We start from the raw sequence: 21,332 nt of genomic DNA on the forward strand, positions 1-21,332 counted from the left end.
TCAACAAGCGACAGTCCGCTTCAGCCAAGAAAAGCGGCGGTTGATCAAAGTAACTGTCATGAAGCTCTATACTCTTTAAAAATAATGGGATGCAAAGAGTGGTATAAAAGACGTCATATGGGCTTATTGAAAATTACTATTGTCATGCCCCTTGTTTTACAAGGTTCTGGACAATGGTGGTTGTACTGTGATTGCGTGACACCAACATTGCACCACCGTACACAACAACGTGTGCAACTTTAGGAGCGTTTCTTTTTTTTTTTTACGGAACTCAATATGGACTCACTTTATTTATTATGATGGCCTAGGGAAATATGTCAAATCGATCAAGGCGACCAAATTTAGATGATATCGAGCTAGATGATGAAATTAACGTTGTTATTCCTTTGCTGCGAAAAAGTCAGCGCATAATCCATTTTCCAAAAAAATAGCAAGTGATCGATGACGTTCGACATTATAGTTACATTGCAATGGATCGGTATTGAGTGCATGATTGATTTAAAAAACATGTTATTGTCTTTTCGTCTCATCCGGAAGCTCCTCTAAAACTGCTGCATCGACGCGCTGATTGACAAGCACATATTCTTTCAGAAATATTTGGACACGCTTCTTCTGCTTGATTCATCACCGTGCCCTTCACGTCGTGTACGATGCTGTCGACGTTCCTCTTGTTGTTGGACATGGAGCGCAAAACGCCATTGAATATACCGCCGCGTCGCAGGCGATGGACGTGCTGGCGGTACTTCATGTGCTAGGGAAACAGGCGATACACGCAGCAGCTGCACCTCCCATAAATGGTCGACACCGCAGGACAAAGTGGCAGAAACCTCATGAAGTTGCCGGCCCGTTCATCACCCTTTGAGAGTCTTGGGAAGTTTAAGTCTTGACTCGTAGCTGTATTTTTTCCCCATTGGACCGCCGTTCACAAGCACCAAATTCCAACGGCGTATTTCCTTCACGGACAGCTTGCATAATCATATCGGGTTTATAACCCATCTTCTTCTTGCAGACACGTAAATTGGTACAGGAAGCCGTCAGCAATGAACGCGGTTTTTTCTTCCGATCGCGTGGATCCATGGGTAGTTGCCAATAGCCTTACTCTAGATCCATGGTTTTCCAACCGCTGGCCGCACATCCAAATGATGAATATACCTCATATGTTGGTACATGCCCGAAGCCGTTCAAAGATGCAACGAGAGGGGCGAACAGTGACGTTTGCGAGCCTTGATGTTGACGCCGTACTCCACCGTTGACAAGAGGCAGCAAGACGTTGTCTTTTTTGAAGATGTTGGTGAGAAGTGAAGCGTTTACATTTTCTCACCATCTGGGGCTGAGATGTCCCATCGAGAAGTCTCTTGAAATGGGTTAACCGCTTGTGCTAGTATACATCTCCACGTTGCAGGCCAAATACGTCGGGGGATCGGCGGTGAACGTGGCTGGAGGTGGCGATGGGGAAACGTCTGCCGACGAAGACACGGATGGGGGTGAGTCGTGGATATCAACCACTGGCAGGGGATTTCAATCTTGAGTGATTGACGCGACCGAGAAGACTCCAAGCTTGCAAGGGCGACGGACGAAAACAACCGAATGACGCGTACAATCGAGTCCCTATGCAAAGAACGGATGTGTCGTTCCAAATTTCAAGCCGGCCCTTAGATAAGGTCGGGTCTGGGTCGGATGCGCAGCGAACCAGCGAATAAGAACAAACGTGTGCGGTACAGGTCCAGCAGGGCGTCCCAAGGTATGTACAAAACAAAGTACAACACTTGCCGGAGATGGCTGATGGTGTTGAATTTGTTAATTCGTTGTGGCTGCAGAGTTTTGCCGGTGCAGTTGCCTTTTTTACGCACTCTTGATCCACATAGATTCGGCTTGCTTGCGAGTCCAGCTTTCCCAGTTTTAAACCACCGATTTCGCGCCAAGTGAAGGCAGGCATCTCTGGTCTAGACGGAAGGAAGATGTCACCAGTGTATTCATGGACTGCGTTCCGATCACCAACTTTTCTCCATCGGCGTTTGTGAGCATCGTTGGCTAGATGTCCGGGTATGGATCTTGATGGGGGCAATGAAGCCCGCATGGACGTGTTTTTCAGGGAACCGAATGGTTCTCGATGGATGTCAACCATCTTTTTCCTGCCATACACTTCAACTGCATTCACCAATCCTCGGTTGGATTTTGCTTCTTTACATCGATAAAGTTGCCCTTGTAAAGTGACGGTCGCAAACTTCTGAATAGCCGGACTGACAGAGATGTATCCAAGCCTCGCCTCAAGGTATAACAGAGTTGATACTGCTGATCGTACGCAACATTGTAAAATTCCAGAAACAGCTGGTAATGCTGATGGCACACGGTTACTGGCTTGGACTTGTCAGGTATGGCATTGCGAGGAAGCGGTCTGCATGAACAATGTGTTGTGACTCCTCGTTGTCGGAGGATCCGGCGTTTTGCATAAGGCTTTGACAGAAAGTCTGCAGATTGTGGAGCGGAAAGTAAATGGCTCCACATGAATATAGGGTGTCCCAGAATGGCTGAACCAGTCGACTAGAAATAAACACTTGCGTTAGGCATTTTACAGAAGCAGGAAACTAAAAGGTAAAAAATTATAAAATACGAGCCATTCAGTGTAAGTAGTAGCGATCGTTCATGAGCAACAAACGGAAGGCTAGCGTCGGTTTATCGCCGGAGCTGTCGTTCGGGCATGCTAGTTGCCATTTGCGGGGATTGGAACTTGCACTGGGCTGGTCCTTGACACACCGAATTTATGGCGCCCTGAATGCTCGTTTACAGGGCGGTCATCATAAAACATCGTAAAGGCATTCCGTGTTTGCCCAATAAGGGTTCGCCATTTGTTGATCATCTGCTCGAATCCAGAATCAGTGATTTGATTGGAATGTCGACACTCAAAACTTCTTTGTATGCATATTTGCAGTCATCGCCGAGTGACATTTCAGAGAGGATTACGGCGTCTTGCATAGTCTGTACACCATGTCGTCCATTTGGCCAATCGAAATCGATACATTTTCTGACTGAGATGACACCTTGCTTGTCTTCGGTAATGCTTATGCTGGCGATTGTACGGGACGGGTTCTTGTTCCATGAACTTCCCTCGATCAGTTCTTCTAATCTTGTCATATCGACAAGAAATACCAACGACATAGTAGTTGCAGGGATCATCGTCATGAGTACATGTGGTTTCACACAGAGGGATGCTGCGCATGTGCGGATCCTCAAAGTGGTCTAACAGCGCGTCCCGTGTTCTATGGTCAATGATGGCTGGAGGATCCTCAACAAGTGCTGCGTCATCTTCCGCTACAGCTGCGATCTCCTTGTCGATTGCCATAGTTAGCAGAAAGTGGCGGCTAGAGCCACGCCCGGCGTATATGGGCCCTAGGGCCCAAGTAAACGGGTCGCTTCGTCGTTCGTGCCTCGCCTCATTTAAGACGTCTGCTGCATCGTGTTGTTGAAGCTGCAGTGCTTCTTCGTCTACATGCTCCAGCATCACAACGATATCGTGCACATAGTACGCGGCAGTGTACTGTAGCCCATCTGCTTGGGACGTCAGCAGCTGGTCGACTACGCTGCAAAAATGGGAACTGTTATGTGTCTTGACAAAGGCATGACCGCAAAACATGCATGACGCGATTTGACGTATGCCAGAGTCGTCTCTTTTCCCAGCTCCTTTCCGTCATTAGGCTTCTGATACCTTCTTCGTCCAGGTCGGCTATTGGGTTTCTACCAGCTGCTTTGGCGGCCTGATGTATTACCGTGCCAGCCCTTGCACCTAGGAACCACCTATCGTAAGTGGCACTGAACAGTTCCCTATTCCGCGGAAAAGGAATGAGCTGCCGAAACTCGTCCACGCCATTGAAGAGCGATTGTTGGCGATTTTCTCCAGGTTGTACTTGTGGTTATATACTATATCGTCGCTTTCGTAGCCGCCACTGATATACGGTCACTGCCAAAAGTAGGTGTCTTGACTCCCGTTAATCTTTCGAAAAGTCGCGTACTTAGTTCAGAGTAATGGCACCACTTGTTTCGTTCGGTTGGCTTCCATGCATGAAGCGCAACCCATCTCGTTTATCTTTGTACCTTTATCTATGGCGTTCCAATCGGCGTAACCAATCCAGAATCGACCTTCTGTAGACCGTCGCAGAAGTCTTTCTTCGGAATGTGTATAGATAAAGTATTGAAAAGGAGCTTGGCTTTAGAAAATTCACGCCTTGGCACGGAAGAGAAAATGCTGGAAAAGTGTGAAAGCGAATGGTTCTTTCTCCTGGACTGTTTTTCCAAGTGGGCTCACCTCCTTTCTTTATCCTAGTTTGATTGGTCCTTAGCTGAACACAATTTTTGTTTGGTTGGTGGATGGTGGCCCCCTTATTTTACCATGTTCGTTTTCTTTTCTGATATTACCTTTCGCCAACACGTCTGCAACTTGACTGTCTTTGGTATGGAGGCCAACACGTCCCATAGAGAATGATAGATACAAAAAAAAAAGTACAAGACATGAATCCTGCTCCTAAATGTTGTCACCGCTAATAAGTGACATGAGCTCCTTGAAGAACAAAGCAGTGAGGATGGACATATGACGATGACGCTGATGTGCGAATCGTTCGTTGCGTGTCTTTCTACTGCATCAAGGATATATATATATATAAACGGGGGGAAGTACTGTGGTGTGACTCGTGAAAACGCGTGAAACCGAGTGAATGATATGATTTTTCTTTTGAAAGCTTCCCTCAGAGCGCTTGCTTATTACGAGATTTGTCCAAGTATTTGTGAGAATGCCCATTAAAACTTTCAAAATCAATTAGCTCCAAGCTATTAGAAGCTTCACTGAATCTCGCCATCAAGGCATCCTTTTCCAGGAAGTTACTTTTTTATTTACTGTAACAACTGATCAGAATTCTTTAATTGATTGAGTTCAGGAGAATATGAAGGCAGATAAAGCACAACAATAGCGAATTAATTTCCTATCAAGGCGAATTTATTTTTCGTGCAACTTGAATTTTGTGTTCATCATTGAGCGAATTTACTTACCGGAAATGCACATCAGGAAAAGATCCAAAAATCAAAGACGATGCGTAAGCATTGTTGAGCGCACGCCCTTAGTTTTCGGGGTACGCAGTAAATGGGAAATAAGGAAAAGCACCATGATTAAAAAGGTTGTACAAGAAAAAAAAATAAGTCAAAGGGCTCTTTTTTTCCGTGTGATAGGCGAGTCGGGAGCGGAATCCATTGATGGCTAATCTTTTTTTTTGTGCCTGTGCTCCCCAATAAACTAGCCTTTCACAACATGAACATAAGCGGTAACCGGACATTGACCTAACAATAAGCCCAAGTTCATCGGCGGTTTCAAGACAAACTATAAATTCATTGTATACTGAACGATGTTACAGTATCTTGGCCAACTTCCAAAAAGAAAAAGTATTACTGGCGACCGCGTCAACACAGATGGCGAAATAGAAAGTCAAAGGAACGCACGAGAAAAAAAAATTTAATACTCTACTCGGGTTGTCATATGGTCAGTGCACGGGTAACAGTAATTATTTTTTATTGACATCGCCTCGGCAACGGTGCTGTGGTTGTTGTGGTGCTTCTCATTTATCGTCAACAGGTACTTTCCTTTACGGTACGGTCAAGCTTTGAATCCTCTATACTGTTGTATTGATCTCTCACTGAAAGAAATTGCGTCTATGCATTACTCCCGTTCATTGCGTACCAAAACATAAATAGAAGGAATCTCAAGCGGAACACTTCGGACATGGGCTGTTGTACAGCAGCAAAATGCTCGATGCTTTCCCATGTATCCGGAAATGCCTAATATGAAAGTCGTCAATGAGCCAAGGGGGAAAAAAGAAGGGGGATGGGGGGTGCCGCGACGGCGCCGGATCGCACAAACGGAGTCAAAGGAACGGCGTTCCACTTGGAAACTAGCGACATTAGGTTTGTCACCAAATCAAAAAACCAAAAAAGAAAAATATAGTACAGTTATACACATCTGCAACGATGATCACGAGGAGGAGAACAAAGTAGGGATTTAAGATGGCAGCTGATGTACGAATCAGTGTACAAAACGCGCATTTAGGCAACTTTCTTTTTCTTTTTAGTTTGCATAATAAGCCTTTTTTTAATGAACCCGTGATCCACGCTGACTTGGTATAGCACGGTATGGCAGCTTGACTAACGCTTGACAAGTGGCAAAAAATCTCCCATCCAAACTGGGGGATCGTGACTTGGTGCACTGATGAATCGTGATTTTTTTCGTTTTTTTTTTTTTTTTTTTTTTTTCTTAGCGTAGTCTAATTTTTTTCTGGAATCTATAAAATTCGACTCTTGGCTTGGATCCATTGTGCTTCTTTTTTCCTACTCTTTTATTTACCATTTGTGTTTTTCCATTTCTCTTTTTCTTTTTTCTTGCTTTAAACAAAATATATATCAACGGCAATGTCTCATGTAAGGATGAGGCTTGTGGAAACACGTTTCTAATCAGCGACTGATTCTTTCTTATCTCTTTCTTTTTTCCTTCTTGTTTCGTTAGACAGAAACTCGTACATTTTGTCCTCTTGTTCTTTTCCATGACTACCCTTCGAATCGCTTAACACTGCCATGGCAAAGCAATCAATACCGGGGATTGATTAACGAACACCGGGCAAAAACCACCGAAATGCTGGAACAAAACGCGCAGTTGTGGTGGTGGAAACGACAAAATACAGCTTCCCTTTTCTCATTTAAAACTTCAGGTAAAACTACCTCTGGCGAAAAAAAAAAAAAAAAAGGAAGCCAGAGATTAATGATATATTGATTGTCCAATAGTTTTAAGAGAACTGTTCCCAGCGAATTTTTCCAATGATTTTCGTACGAGCGACGTATTACCCGACATTAGCACCAGCTCGACTACCAATAGCAGTTCTTCATCGGGCGACAGTTTGTCAACGACGTTGACTTCGCCCACCATTACGCCACTGGAACCACTCACACGAACCTCGACTCCGCCACCGCTGTATCATAGTAAAATAAGCGCTCAAGAAAAAATCATGCATTTGCATCACGAACCCTCTGCATTTTGTCGCACACTCTCATTGTCGCCACCGTTATCTATCACTGATATATCTGCCGGCATCACCGAATCTGCCGCCAAAGTGTCCATCAGAAGTGACGCTGACCCTCCTGTCAGTATTACCACCACCAGCAACAATAGCAACAGCAGTGGCGGCCTCCTGCCGTCCGATTCGACGGCCAAACAGAAGCGTCGTCGCGGCAACCTTCCAAAGGATGTGACTGAGTTTCTTAAACGCTGGCTGGTTCAACATAAAAAGCATCCTTATCCGACGGAAAAAGAGAAAATGGACCTTGCCTATCGCACAGGTCTTACCGTCAATCAAATCAGCAACTGGTTTATCAACGCCCGACGACGCATCTTACAACCTATGCTTGAATCGGAAAACCAGCGCCAAGCATTGGATACATCGGCTTACTATGAGCTGATTGCATTAGAAGAAAAACGTCGAAGGCAATTCGACGCGTATGCCCATCAAGGGTTTGCAGGTATAAATGAGAAACCGTTTTCTTGGCTGGGCTGATAGACAAAAACTAAGCCTATTTTTGCCTTGGTGATCAGAAACCTATCATGAACACGCTAACCGCTGGACTTTCCGACGAACGAAATTGCCTACACTTGAAATCTGTGAAAAAGATCCTTATTCCGTTCATCTTCCATAAGCTCTGATGATTATTCTATCTTTCTACTAACTTATTATGCAACTTTTTTTCCGATATTTATGATTGCTCTGTAATGAATTTTTGGTAATGTTTTTGTTTTCTACTTTCGTTTCAATCACGGTGATTCTTGAAAGAAACAAAAAAAAAAAAAAAAAAAACTTGTTTATGCACCTTTTCCCTTAACTCTTTCACTGTTCTCTCCACCCCCCGCATTGTGCACCGCCCTTTTTTCGAACAGCTACATATTTTCATTGTTCACCCATCTCCATTTTTTTCTATTGACCGCCTCTTTTTTTTTTTTGTTTAGTAATAGAAACCGTGGTTGCCTATGTCATTGAACATGCAAAAAGTTAAAATAAATAAGAAAAAAGAAACCACTTATCTGGTGCCAATCTTTTTGTTGAGGTGAATTAGGTTGTGGAAAACAGAGAGTCAAATGTTTATTGTTTATGTCATACTATTTGGTTTTTCGAGATTCCAAGTAGGATCACAGGGGAAACATTGCTTGGAAAAGTAAGTGGCTGTCGATTTTAAGCAAAGGTGAACGTGTCTTGTCTCGATCCTAATTGAAGGTTACACTGTCACGCACTCTTAGTACGAATATCGCCTCAGGATCGATTTAAAAATGGATGTTTATGGCCAATGGCAGCCATTCCATTTTTTATGGCGTGTATACAAATACAACAACAATTTTTTCCCAACGACGCGAACCGATGGCTATGATAGAGTTTTCTCAAAATGTTCCCATGATCCTTTCCTATTTGTGGCCGATAGCCATGGTGTAATCGGATAGCCTAAAATATTATTATAAGCGTTGACCAATGACATGTAGGTCCCCGCGCTTGTCTACCTGAACTAGACCATTCAGAAACGGCCAGTCTTACCGTGTGAATAACGTAACCTCTTTGCCTTACCGTTTGCTCTAGAATAATCGAGGAAAATAGAATCACATTGGAGCGGCGATTGCATGCAACATGATGGGCTTTTTTTTTGTGTATGCTTTGCCTGTGCGCCTTGCGTAACGGTAACCAGAAATGGCAAGATAAGACTCGTTTTCCGAGTGCCGTGGAAGCCGAGACATGATTGGACGGGAATGGCTATTACTTGAGAAAAAAAAATGAGCGGGTTTTGGGGGTCCTGTGTGGGGGAGGGGAATAGGGTACGACCAAGCCCTAGTCACCATGGTTTCGGATGGGTCATGAAATAGTTGATAAAATAGTGACCAGCCATAAAATGAAAAGCGATCTTTAAACCTCTGGCCACCACGCGTGGCAAGGGCGGTCTGTGCGTCTCCACTTGGTCTTTATATCCTCACTATAACTGATAGGCGGACTTTTTACATCCGAACCCGATGATGGCCTTCTTTTTTTTTTTCGTCTTTATTCGCTTCTCACGGTAAGAAAAAAAACAGAACACATAAATTAGAAAGCAATGAAACAGGCAAGGATGGGGAAGGGGATAAAAAAAAACTTTGTATCTAGCGGTGGATCGGCATTACACATGCAGCATTTTATGCTCTGAACCATCCTTTTTGACGGCGCCAGGTGCGATAGTTCCGCTGAATTTCATCATTCGCTTGACCATGCCCTTGACCGAGTGTGGTTTGTAGCCTGGCTTGACATCATCGTGCGCGACCTGGGTGTCGTCCGACTCGGAGTCGCTGTCGTCGTCACCACTTTCATCCAGCAAGTCCTGCCGCGACCGATGCCTTCGGAGATTCAATTTGAGATGGGAGATGGAGTGGTTGATTTTTTGCAAAGGGCTGGCCGGTTTTTCAGATGGAGGAGACGACAAGGTATGCTGGATCCTGAATTCACTAAATGCTCTTTTGAGGCCAGCCTCAACTGTGTCTATGTGTGTGGAGAATAAATACGATCGAGCAAACGGATCGTCAGGCACCGTTTCCTTGGGTTTACACGCTTCGACCAAGATACGGTATAAAAGTGGGGAAGCCGCCATATCGTTCTTGGTCGGCATCTCCGTGGAGAAAATGGAGATCCACGGTTTTTCAGGAGGTTCAGGCGCTAGATTGTACTCGTCCTCCAAAAGAGCATAAAGTCCGTCCACGTTGGTACTCCAGTCACTGGCGGATTGGCGCACCTTATGAATCAACCGATCATACGATTTAGCCTTTGCATGTGTCGCTTCGGATTTGGTCATGGGTCGGTACTCTCTGTATCGAAAGTGAGTGGATGCAAATCCGGAATCGATGCGATGAAGTCCCCGTGGGACTGGCAACTGCGGTTTTTTCTTCCGCAGTTGGTACCGCATTTTAGAATGTTCAATGATCATGCGCGTTAATAGATGATTGGCTTTTTCGGCAATAATTTGATCGCAGTTGTAAGGGCCCAGCGTCACTTTGCCCATGGCTTCTCCCAAATGATAGGCATCCATCCTATTGACCATTTTGTGTTGCATAACTTCCACCAAGAAATCGAGAATATCCATCAACAATTGCTCGGCCTGGGTCGTTAACAGTGCCATCAAGCTCGACAACGTGCAAGCTGCCAAAGATGGCAAAAAAAAAAAAGAAAAAAGCAATTTAAAGTAATTAATACCATGATGCCGAAACGAGAAAAATAGGTTGTCAATGAGACGCTTACTTTCGTAATTAATGTATCGCCAAATCTTTTTCGACAGAATGCGATCCTGACAACTCCAAAGGATGTCTTGCATGAGGGTAGCCACGGAATGGATACTGATGTGGGCAAGATCTTGCTGCGTGCAAGTTCGCTGGCCAAACACTCTGGTACAAAGTATACTATCCGGCACTATATAATGGAATCGCTTATGTGAGTGCGTCTGCGTTGAATATGCTGTGTACGGGATTGGTCAAATATTTACGAGTCTTTCTCAGAATCTTGCGTTCCTGTAAACCTCGACATCGGATCTCTTCCATACATAAACGGGTTACCTCAGCAGCAAAGCGAAAAGAATAATACATGGCTGTTCACAAATCGGTTAAAACATGCAAGGCGAGAGCATTCAAACATCAACTTACTGGTACAAAGGATCCCAACAAAGGATCAATGAATGGATTAGAATAAAGAGAATAAAAAATAAAAAATAAAAAATAAAGGGAAAATGAAATAAAAACGAAATTGGGAAAACAAGAAGAAAATATATATAAAGAGAATAAGTTTTCCGCATGTCTACCCCTTGAGATCAGGGAGTAGTAAAAAGTGAAAAATAAACAGCGGTTCAAGTTTACTTTTTATTCTATGGCAATAAAGAATTACCGAGTTTGGTTATGTGAGAAGGCCCAGTTTGGATATGCGAGAAAGGGAAGCGCCAAAGTTTAACCCTTTTATTCTACCAATCAATGTAAACTCTTCATGGAAAATCCGCTCTCCTCGATGCTTTATTAGGCTACGCCTAGCTTTCATCATTTTCATTCTGATAGGCACCGTACATGCTGGCACCCTGATATATGCAGGCGTTGCCATGTTTTGCAGATGCCTCAAGTACCTATAATTAACCATCACTCGAAACAAACATCTTTTTAAAAATAAAACTCGTGCTAAAAGAAAAACACATTCAAGGGAACCGATCGCACTACTGAATCAGCGCAGATAAGGGATTGGGATAGGATGGTTTGTTGGAAATAAAAACAATCTTATTTTTTTAGGTCATCTGCCGAAGATCACCTCTCGTGATTGAGACCGTTAATTGCAATTACCTGAATGGCACGTCACTGACGACATAAGAGAATCGCTCAGAGACCGTTATGATTAGCGCGCGTATTTCCCGTGAACTCCAATGACTATTCCACATTGAAGATAGAACGCATCATGGTAGATCGCTGCGTATATAAACCCTTGTTTCATGCGGCTGTTATTCTGTTATTTCTCTTGCGTTGTAAAAGCATGGTGCATGCATTCGCATGTTTACGCGTAAAATATTTCAACCATACCATGGTTCTATCCTAGATATTCTATGCCGACCGAGACGGGCACTGTGCGTTCCTTCTTTTGCACTTCGCTTCCTATGTTTTTGATCTTTTTTATTTTTTGGCATATAAAAGAGGACCCATGCACATCATGGGTGAAAATGCAATGCGCATGCAGCCAAGACCGCTCACTGAAATCCCCACTGTTTTCACGGGACAAAGCGCCTTGACTTGTTCGCTGGATGTATCGAATAGATTCCTTTTTTTCGTGTGATACACACTATCACTTACTGAGATCAGTGGGGCTAAGCCCAAACGGGAATTTCGCTACCATTCGCTCCACCCTTCGCTGCACCAAGGGATTGTCATCACAGTGACACAATTGTGTGACTGGCGGGTTTTTGATCGCCAAGACAATGGGTTCCAATTCGGGTGGCCGGGCTTGCATGTTTGTTTCGCTTTTTGTAGTTTAGCACGACCAGTCTTAGCAATGGCAAGCGAACGAGCAGCGGATATCAACACCATATCCCAAGAAATAAAAACATTTTCTCACAAGTTTCCTACTGCGGCGGTGGTCTCGACGCCCAATGTCGAGAATCTCGACAAACTGCACAACACGCCGTTGTACAATGACGATGCTTCGTCGTCCGTCAAACCCGATCGGGCCAAGACCACCACTACAGCCAAGAATGCGGGCATTGACTATGTTATTGTATTCCATTTCCCTACCAAGCCAGCCGAGGGACAATCCCGCGAACAACTGGAAACCAAGGTCACTCAAGCTTTGCAGTCACTGACAAGCAAGTTGACCAAAGTCAATCTCCGTTTCCAGGTTCGGCCTGGGCAGATCAAAGGCCAGCTTCTCATCCTGGTGAGCTGTCCCGTGGATTCTCTGGAAGAAGCGTGTCGTCGGGAGCGGTACATTGATTATTTCCCTTTTTTTTAATGCCAGCTTATGCATACTCATACTAAAACCGTTTCCCCGTTTTGATGTTCAGAGTCCGAGATATTTTATTGGGTATCCGCGTGAACGAGGTGGAAAGTGAGGAAGATAGCCAAGCACAACCGCAAGAACTCACCGAAGGGGAAAGGTTACGGATTATCTATGACATTTTAACCGGACCGGAATCCGAAGGTGGAGCAAATATCTCGCCCATGTTGGATAATTATGTCCAAAGCATCATGACCCTTCACGACGATGACTTTAACAAGGTAACGTTTATCGAGCGATCCCTTGGTGATTGTGCAGAAGCAACTAACGCATTGAATAGCATTGGATCCATTTATGGACCAAGAAATGGTATATCAACCACGATGATCTGAACCAGATTCGTAATCAGTTTGGCGAAAAGGTACGGGTTGGAACAAAACGGCATTCATGGGACATTCCGGATTTATATTCACTGCTGTTTCGCAGATTGCCTTTTATTTCGCGTTCCTACAAAATTATATGATGTGGCTTACAGTGCCCACGGTGCTTGGCGGGTTAGTATATCTCACCCACAGCAACACGTTGAGCGGCTGGTACTCGTTATGCATGCTGGTGTGGAGCGTTTTGTACATTGAAATGTGGAAGCGAAAAGAGCAACAGTTGGCGGTGTCGTGGGGCGTCCGCAATTGTTCAAAATATGAAAAACGGCGTCTTGATTTTAAAGGCGATCGGACCGTGCGAGATGAAGTGACGGGTGAAGAAATGCCGTATTGTCCAACCTGGAAAATCTTTGTGCGTCGTACTCTCACGTTTCCCGGGGTCAGCATGGGCGCCATCGTTCTCAGCTTCATTGTAGCCCTCGTTTTCATCATTCAGCTGTTTCTGCATGAATACTACAATGGACCACTCAAGCAATATCTGGTAAAATCTAGACTGCGGATAGACAGAGCTTTTGGGACTATTTTATGAACTGACATACTTCGCAGCACTACGCACCCACGATAGGCTACGTTTTATTGATCCCGTTCATGTCTGGTATCTACAGCAAATGGGTGCGACTGTTGAATAACTGGGAAATGCACAAAACCGAAACTTCGTGGGAGTATCACTACACGCAGAAAATTTTTGTCGCCAATTTTCTCGTGAGCTACTTGTCGCTGGTAAGTACATTTTTGCAGAAAGAATTAAAAGTTGCGTGATTGGCATTTTTTGATACTTAAGACGCGGTGATTAGTTTATTACTGCCTGGATTTATATTCCGTTTGGCGATCATGTTCTACCGTACCTTACCGAATTCAATATCAGCCATGAGCATAAAAAGGTCGACTTTCAACGATTACGTGATCAACTGATTTACTTTATCATGACTGGCCAGGTCATTGGGTTCCTGACGGAAATGGTCGTGCCATATCTGATGCGCAAGTGGATGCCAAAAGCCACCAAATTGACGGACAAAGTGCTCGACAAAGAACCAGACGATCAGACGTCGCCCCTTGTTTCCACGAAGCAGCCGACCGATCCCGAAGAAGCCCGCTTGATGAAAACAATATACAGACAAGTGTCGCTTGACGATTACAATGTGTATTCAGACTATGTTGAAATGGTGATTCAGGTAAAGCGATATCTTTAGATACATGTCTCAATGGTAGCAGGTTCTCATGATGATGCGTTTTAGTTTGGCTATGTAAGCATGTTCTCCACTGTCTGGCCGCTCACGGCGCTGTGCTGTCTTGTAAATAACTGGATCGAACTTCGAGGAGACGCCATCAAAGTGTGTCGATACACCAGGTAAGTTCATACCATCGAGAAGTATCATGTCATCACAAACATCATAACATTTGGGGAAATATTTTTTGTAGACGACCTATTCCCTACAGGGCAGAAAACGCGGGTGCTTGGGTGGGCAATCTTGAGACGTTGGCATGGCTGTCGTCCGTGACCATGGCTTCCTTTGGTTACATGTTCCATCCTTCCACTGACCTTCACTCGTCCTATACACCTATTTTCACGTTGCTGACCGTTCTCGTGTCGGAACATATCTACGTTGGTATTCGACTCGTAGTTCGTGCTGCCTTGAGTCAAATTCCTAGTTGGTCCGATCTGGTGGTGAAGAAGGAGGATTTCAAAGTAAAGAAACTATGGTTGGAACGATTCATGAAGAGAGACCAGCCTATACTCACCAAGCGCACCCCTCAATCCTTTTTGAACCATGGTCTTGCATCACGGCTGTGGTCCAACGAACCCACCGACTCGCAGCTTCAAGCCGTCCAGTTGGTGGCAGATACCTTTAAAACATCCTAGCCCAACCCTTTGTGTAAATTTGGTGCAATTTGTTTTTCTCAACAAATGATATCAAATGGCTTATTTATGTTAGTGGATACTTATTATTGATTGATACAAAATTATAGGGGAGAGATAGAGAGAGTGGGAGAGAGGATGAGGTTCTTTATCTTTTCAGGATTTGAAAATCACCCGTCGTTCTTTCCCTTGATTGTTCTTTTTCTAGAATTCCTTCTTCTTTTCGTCGTAGCTCAAACCTCCTGGGCCAATAGAAATAAGGAGCAGGAAACCCCCCATGATGCTGAGGGTTTGGAAAAAGTCGTATTTGAGGAAATCACGGGTGGAGTAGGAGTGATGCACGGACCACCAATTGTTGACGAGTACATTCATGACGCATAAACAGGTGACAAGCAAAGTAGCGGACCATTTGGCGCGGAATCCCACAATAATCATCAAACACGCTGCCAGACTGATGAGCGATGCAGCACCACGCAGGAGACTCCATTCACCGTTGATGACGAATGCGAGGAACAGCAGGACCAGCATGATTCGCCCAGCGAGCTGAAAGTATTTGTGACGTTCACTTTCGGATAACTGAGGCAAGGCCGCAAACACATTCTTGGATCGTCGACGAAGCAAGGACTCTGACAAACACATGAGCAGTCCACCAGTGACTGACAAATTACGAATGAAGAAAGCCTAACGCACGTAGAACAAACGGAAACGGCATTTTCAATACTGATATCCAGTGGCAGTTACCTTCAACCTTGGTTGGGATGCCTACCATATCAAAAACAAGACCATAGGCCAATGCCTGGGCTACAATCACGGACGTCAAGACACAGGTGCTTGATCCCACCCATTTTTTACCAATGATCGAGGTTGAAGCGATACACATGGCCTTGGAAACACACAAACGTTAATACGCGGGCCACCCACAGCATCCATCTCAACTTGTCACTACCGGTCTCCTAGTGACTTGATAGTAATTTTTTATTACATACCACAACATTGAGTGCCAAGAATGCTTGAGCCAAGAACCTTGGAAAGTGGCGTGAATTCTCGAGATAAATACATTGATATTTCCATTGCACCAGAATTCGAAGAGCATCTTCATAAAAAGTGGCGACAATGAGGAAACGGCTGACGACGGGTAGATAAGGCCGTACAGGTCTTCCCAGGGTGTCAATAATATCTTCAAAATGTTCACTGGTAGAACGTATACTGTGATCAAACACCATGGTGTGAGACAAAGATAAGAAAAGAAGAAGAAGAAGAGAAAGAAACGGTGAAAATGGGCATGGCCATGGCATGAATACATGTTTTGCTTTTTATGAATGACGATCCTTTTTCGGAGTTGAATCATTTCTTATTGTTTGTTCTTTGGCGGCCCTAAAAGGCATGTATTGAATGCCTCAGTTCACACTCTTCACCCCACATTTAGCCCCTGAGTTTTCCCTTTTGGTGGGTCCTGCAGATCCTTGGATCCATTGCAACTCCGCTGTTTCCTTTGGTCTGGGTTTTTCTTTCGCCGCATGAAAGCACCCTTTTGGGAGACAGTCACACGCTTCTTTCGCTTTCCAAGGGGTTCTCACTCGCTCTTCACACACACATACACACCAATACCATACAATGTCCACTGCGGCCGAGATCTATGCCAAGGCCAACGATGCCTTTTTTGACGACGATTACGACGAAGCGTTGCAACTGTTCGGTGAGGCCATTGAATTGGAACCCACCAACGCCGACTTTTTACTAAGACGGTAACGCGCGGATTCCCTTTTTTTTCCCTTCTTCATTCCATCGTCACGACCTCCGTCTTCGTTTCTTTCCAACTCAAACGTCTTTTTCCTTTATACCAGGTGTGTCGTCTATCAGAAATTGAACCAACTTGATCATGCTCTCAGTGATGCTTCCAAAGCATTGACGCTGTTGGAAACGAACCAAGGTGCTCGAAGTCTTCTTGCCAGAGCGCACTTGCAGCAAGGGTACGTTTTTATGCATAACTGTGGATGGAGTTCCAAGAAAATAACATTTGGCACTTTTGATACACGATAGCATTGTCTTGCATCGACTGGGCCGATACGCTGAAGCACAACGTCATCTTGAAAACTCGAAAGAACTCAATCCTGCAGAAAAAACGCTCGTCACTTGGATTCGTAAAAACCAAGAAAAGATTCCCCAAGGTATATATTATACATCATCTTAATCCGTTATTTGTGTTCATGTATGATTAACTGTACGGCTTGGGATTCAGTAACGCCTCCCATTGTTCCATTGCAGCCATCGTCTACCGCAACTCCGCCATCCATTCGCGCAAGGTAACAAAACAGCATGAAAATGAAATACAGGAAACAGGGGTCAACGGTCAAGGGGTGGATAAGAAAAATAAGGCCTCTGAGGCTCGACGAAAAAAAAAAAAAAGAGGGGGAGGAGGGTGGCGAGGGGTTGCGTGATAAAAAAAAACCATGTGAATTGACATTGTGATCATACCGCTCATTTATTGGATAGACATGAATGGTTCCAAAATGAAAAAAATGTAACCGTGGAAATTTTCATCAAGAACCTTCAACAAGACGCTGTGCAAGTCGAGTTTTATGATCAATCTGTAAGACATATATGATTGCATATGAAAATGAAAAAAAAATGGGTGTTTGAGACTTACCCCATCCTTTAATCATTCAGTTATCGGTGGTTATTAGAATGCCTACGGGAGGAGAATTCTCGCTTGAACTCGATCCGTTGGCACATGAAATCGTTCCCAAAGATTCCTCTTTCAAGATCCTATCCACCAAAGTAGAGATCAGACTGAAAAAGAAAATGGATGGCATCATGTGGGGAGCCCTTGAAGGAAATGACGGACAAGGTCAACCTAGTAAGTCCAATCAAGTGTAACGTTTGCATAGAGGACCGATTAACTTATGTCGACATAGTGGCATCGAGCGAGACGACCAAAGCACGGCAACCCAAGAACTGGGATAAACTTGTAAAGGAGATTGACAATGATCAGGATAAACCGGAAGGCGAAGCGGCTTTGAACGCGCTCTTCCAACAGATTTACAGTAATGCCGACGATGACACCAAACGGGCCATGATGAAAAGTTTTGTTGAGAGCAACGGAACGTGTCTTTCCACCAACTGGTCCGAAGTTGGTAGCAAAAAGGTGGAAACAAGACCACCTGAAGGCATGATTGCCAAAAAGGTAAAAGTTTTCCCTCAGAAATCCATTTACAAGTGCATGTGTCTGACGAATAACAACTCAATATATATAGTATGACTCTTGAGGATGCGTGAATACGAAAAATAAAAAAAAAGACTGGATTCAATCTGTATGGCAATAAAGTGATAATGGTTTGGTGCAGATCCAAAAAAAAAAAAAAAAAAAAATTAGGCACTTAATTTTCATATGCTGGTGTAAAACTCCGTGAGTGGGGTTTGAGGATCTCACACACTCAGCATCCAAACTGTCATAAGCAATAGAGTGAAAAAGGAAATCCATCGCAGCGTTAAAGACGAATTCTCACACCCCAATTATCTCAACGTAAGTCGTCTCTCTTTTTCCCTTTCACTTTTGGTTTTTCTTACTTGGTTGTTGGACCTTTTTTTCTCCTATCTTTTATCTTTGGTTTTATCGTTTTTACCCCGTCGTTTTCATTGCTGCAATTGACCATGGCGCCCATAATGATCAAGAAAGTGCTTGTTGCTAATCGCGGTGAAATCGCTTGCCGGGTTATGCGTACCTGTCGTCGTCTTGGTATCGCGACAGTGGCCGTATATTCGGACAGGTACCTCTCGATACTCACATGCATACCAGTGAACAACCGTGTCTTCTTGTATACTTAAATCTTTTTATTTCTTGCGTTAGTGATGAATATGCACCCTTCGTAAGGCTTGCCGATGAAGCGTATCATATTGGACCGTCGGTAGCGGCGCAGTCGTACCTGGATGGCGAAAAACTTATTGCCGTCGCCCTACGGTCGGGCGCCGACGCTTTGCATCCTGGATACGGATTCTTATCCGAGAATGCCGATTTCGCACAACGCGTGATTGATCAAGGCATCAACTTTATCGGCCCTACCCCGGAATCCATTCGTGCCATTGGCGATAAAGTGCGTATCAAATTAAACCGGCATCGCCTGTCGATCATTGATTTATCCTTTTTTCATTACTCGACTTCGTAGATCGCTGCCAAAGTATTTATCAAGGCTCATGCACCATCCATCCCACTGATCCCCGGCTACAACGGTGAAGATCAGAGCGTCGACACATTGGAGCGAGAAGCGAACCGCATTGGTAACAAAAAATGTGGACACACTCAACCAAAAAAGGGCCACGCTGACCTTGATGTCGGTTTTAGAGTTTCCCGTGCTTTTAAAGGCCTCCGCTGGTGGAGGTGGCAAAGGCATGCGTACCGTGTATGATCCAAGTAAACTACGCGATGAGATTGAAGCGGCCAAAGGCGAATCACTTCGTGCCTTTGGCTCCGATAAACTCTTGATTGAAAAATATTTTGAAAGCATCCGTCACGTAGAGGTAAACAGATTACGTCTTTTTTCCTGTTTTTTCACTGATTCATTAGCTGCTTCTCGCGCACACTTGTAGATTCAAATTTTTGGCGATGTGCACGGCAACGTTTACCACATCAATGAGCGCGATTGTTCTATTCAACGTAGACATCAGAAAGTGGTCGAGGTAAAATAGATCAAATAACCCAGAAGTGAGGATTATTGCTGAGGTGGTGTTGCTAGGAAACGCCTTCACCTGCTGTGGATGAGCCACTAAGGAAAGCCATGACATCGGCCGCCGTCGAATTAGGTCGCAAGCTCGGTTATCGAGGAGCGGGAACAGCCGAATTTATCTTGGTAGGACGACATGGCCTCAGCAGGCTACATATTATTTTTTCCTTGTCCTGTCGCTGATAATAAATTAGGATGAAAGAACCAGAAAGTTTTACTTTCTTGAACTCAATACACGATTGCAAGTGGAGCACCCTATTACTGAGGCTATTTCCGGCCTGGATCTCGTGGAACTGCAAATTCTTGTGGCTCAAGGAGTCAACTTGAAAGAACTCGGTGTACTGGAGAACTTGACCTTCAGGGGTCATGCTATCGAGGTTCGATTGTGTGCCGAGGATCCTGACAACGACTTTGCTCCACGCACCGGCACCATCTACAAATGGAGCCCAGCCAATGCCACTCATTCGATGGCAGGAGTTCGTTATGATACTGGCGTAGAAGATGGTAAGCCGCACTAGATCCAGGAATGATTGCAAGCGCCAACTCTAATAAGAAGAAACCCCCATATCGATATCCTATAGGCTCCGAGATTTCTGTATTTTACGACTCGATGATTGCCAAAGTCATTGTTCATGCACCCACACGTCGTGAGGCGGTGCAACTGATGGCCTCGGTGTTGGCTCGTACGGTCATTTTAGGTCTTACCACGAACCAGAAATTCCTTATCAGCATCATGAACAATCCGCGATTCCAATCGGGCACTTTTGACACCAATTTTATCAATATGGAAAAAGAGCGCTTATTCCACCCATTGCGTCTTGAGGAAGTCCAGGACAAAGTGATCGCCGCCATGCTATTTGATTGGTCGATTCGCAAATCGCAGCAAGTCCATTTGCGCAATATCGCTCCCAACTGGCGCAACGTCAAATGGAAACCGGCTCATACTCGGTTCCTTGTGAACCATACTGACGAAGTGGAAATTAAATACGATCATCATCTGCAAGTCAACCGCGACACACGCAAGCATGCATTTCAGTGTGGTGTCACGCTATTTAACAAGGATGCTACCTCTGAAGCCGACTTGCCGCTGTCGGCTGTCCTTTACGACACCGATTTCGGAAAAGAAACGCCTGGCCCCAAGGGTATCATGGGCTGCAAGGGCCTGCTTCGCTGCAGCATCAATGGCCATCAGAAACTGTTTTATCTTGCTGAACAGGTGCACGATGTGAACGAAAAGTCCATTTTTGTCCATGATTTTATCAAAGGATACCAAATCGAATTTCTCAAGCAGGACCGATTAAAGAGCGCCTCTGCTCAAACAGAAGATGACCGAGGTAACCCCAGCGGGACGACGATATGAAATTATCTTTTTCACATGTCAGCCGAGCACTTATATGTATACACATTATTTATTCCTTTTAGTGACGCCTTACACTTCTTCGATGCCATGCCGCATTCTCAAGATTCTGGCTCCCAGTGGCACGGTGGTCCAAAAGAACACACCGTTGTTGTCTATTGAATCCATGAAAACGGAAGTCAAGATCCTGAGTCGCCACGATGGCGTGGTAACTATGAGAGTCGAAGAGAACCAGTTAGTGGATGCCAGAGTTTTGTTATGCCAAGTAGATGACGAGAAAAAATAAAAAAAAAAACCATCTATTGCTTTTGCGTTTCCTCAATATAAGACAGTGGTCGGCCAACGGTTAAATTAAATGTGGACCTTTTTTTTTCCTCGGAACGACAGATTTTCCTGTTTCTCAAGTGGGTCTACTTGTCT

At 44.5% G+C, this 21,332-nt stretch overlaps 8 protein-coding genes across 8 annotated transcripts; 4 read left to right on the plus strand and 4 right to left on the minus strand.

Moving 5' to 3' along the window:
* Positions 1-587: 587 nt before the first annotated feature.
* On the minus strand, positions 588-1,077 carry BYT42DRAFT_614946 (uncharacterized protein; the record flags this gene model as incomplete). Its single annotated transcript, XM_051571909.1, has 2 exons — positions 588-751; positions 927-1,077. The coding sequence occupies 2 exons, from the start codon at positions 1,075-1,077 to the stop codon at positions 588-590; spliced, it is 315 nt and encodes a 104-aa protein (XP_051422292.1).
* A 531-nt stretch (positions 1,078-1,608) lies between these two features.
* BYT42DRAFT_614947 (uncharacterized protein) lies at positions 1,609-3,631 on the minus strand (the record flags this gene model as incomplete). The annotated part of the gene is made up of 4 exons (XM_051571910.1): positions 1,609-1,779; positions 1,847-2,240; positions 2,303-2,395; positions 3,078-3,631. 4 exons carry the CDS (start codon positions 3,629-3,631, stop codon positions 1,609-1,611), a joined length of 1,212 nt encoding a protein of 403 aa, XP_051422293.1.
* A 2,649-nt stretch (positions 3,632-6,280) lies between these two features.
* BYT42DRAFT_573673 (uncharacterized protein) lies at positions 6,281-7,941 on the plus strand. Its single transcript, XM_051568748.1, has 3 exons — positions 6,281-6,453; positions 6,539-6,740; positions 6,814-7,941. The coding sequence occupies exons 1-3, from the start codon at positions 6,445-6,447 to the stop codon at positions 7,578-7,580; spliced, it is 978 nt and encodes a 325-aa protein (XP_051422294.1). The 5' UTR covers positions 6,281-6,444; the 3' UTR covers positions 7,581-7,941.
* Positions 7,942-8,982: 1,041 nt separating this feature from the next.
* Positions 8,983-10,831, minus strand: BYT42DRAFT_573681 (uncharacterized protein). The gene is made up of 3 exons (XM_051568749.1): positions 10,564-10,831; positions 10,323-10,490; positions 8,983-10,223 (listed from the first exon to the last, which is right to left on the minus strand). The coding sequence occupies exons 1-3, from the start codon at positions 10,661-10,663 to the stop codon at positions 9,214-9,216; spliced, it is 1,278 nt and encodes a 425-aa protein (XP_051422295.1). The 5' UTR covers positions 10,664-10,831; the 3' UTR covers positions 8,983-9,213.
* Positions 10,832-12,098: 1,267 nt separating this feature from the next.
* On the plus strand, positions 12,099-14,840 carry BYT42DRAFT_546884 (calcium-activated chloride channel-domain-containing protein; the record flags this gene model as incomplete). The annotated part of the gene is made up of 8 exons (XM_051565915.1): positions 12,099-12,526; positions 12,607-12,820; positions 12,880-12,960; positions 13,026-13,460; positions 13,526-13,699; positions 13,774-14,151; positions 14,215-14,327; positions 14,417-14,840. The coding sequence occupies 8 exons, from the start codon at positions 12,099-12,101 to the stop codon at positions 14,838-14,840; spliced, it is 2,247 nt and encodes a 748-aa protein (XP_051422296.1).
* A 201-nt stretch (positions 14,841-15,041) lies between these two features.
* BYT42DRAFT_499051 (SURF4 family-domain-containing protein) lies at positions 15,042-16,060 on the minus strand (the record flags this gene model as incomplete). The annotated part of the gene is made up of 3 exons (XM_051564610.1): positions 15,042-15,518; positions 15,604-15,720; positions 15,824-16,060. 3 exons carry the CDS (start codon positions 16,058-16,060, stop codon positions 15,042-15,044), a joined length of 831 nt encoding a protein of 276 aa, XP_051422297.1.
* A 344-nt stretch (positions 16,061-16,404) lies between these two features.
* Positions 16,405-18,183, plus strand: BYT42DRAFT_573685 (SGS domain-containing protein). The gene is made up of 8 exons (XM_051568750.1): positions 16,405-16,582; positions 16,682-16,807; positions 16,878-17,005; positions 17,077-17,140; positions 17,331-17,427; positions 17,505-17,694; positions 17,753-18,021; positions 18,092-18,183. Exons 1-8 carry the CDS (start codon positions 16,452-16,454, stop codon positions 18,101-18,103), a joined length of 1,017 nt encoding a protein of 338 aa, XP_051422298.1. The 5' UTR covers positions 16,405-16,451; the 3' UTR covers positions 18,104-18,183.
* A 59-nt stretch (positions 18,184-18,242) lies between these two features.
* On the plus strand, positions 18,243-21,269 carry BYT42DRAFT_573689 (carbamoyl-phosphate synthase L chain, ATP binding domain-containing protein). Its single transcript, XM_051568751.1, has 10 exons — positions 18,243-18,360; positions 18,514-18,604; positions 18,685-18,928; positions 19,001-19,112; positions 19,177-19,352; positions 19,422-19,511; positions 19,568-19,681; positions 19,750-20,059; positions 20,137-20,889; positions 20,978-21,269. Exons 2-10 carry the CDS (start codon positions 18,552-18,554, stop codon positions 21,196-21,198), a joined length of 2,073 nt encoding a protein of 690 aa, XP_051422299.1. The 5' UTR covers positions 18,243-18,360; positions 18,514-18,551; the 3' UTR covers positions 21,199-21,269.
* Positions 21,270-21,332: the final 63 nt, after the last annotated feature.

Source organism: Radiomyces spectabilis (assembly GCF_025331425.1).
Source record: "Radiomyces spectabilis strain NRRL 2753 chromosome Unknown BYT42scaffold_8, whole genome shotgun sequence".
In the NCBI taxonomy this organism is placed as follows: Eukaryota; Fungi; Mucoromycota; class Mucoromycetes; order Mucorales; family Radiomycetaceae; genus Radiomyces; species Radiomyces spectabilis.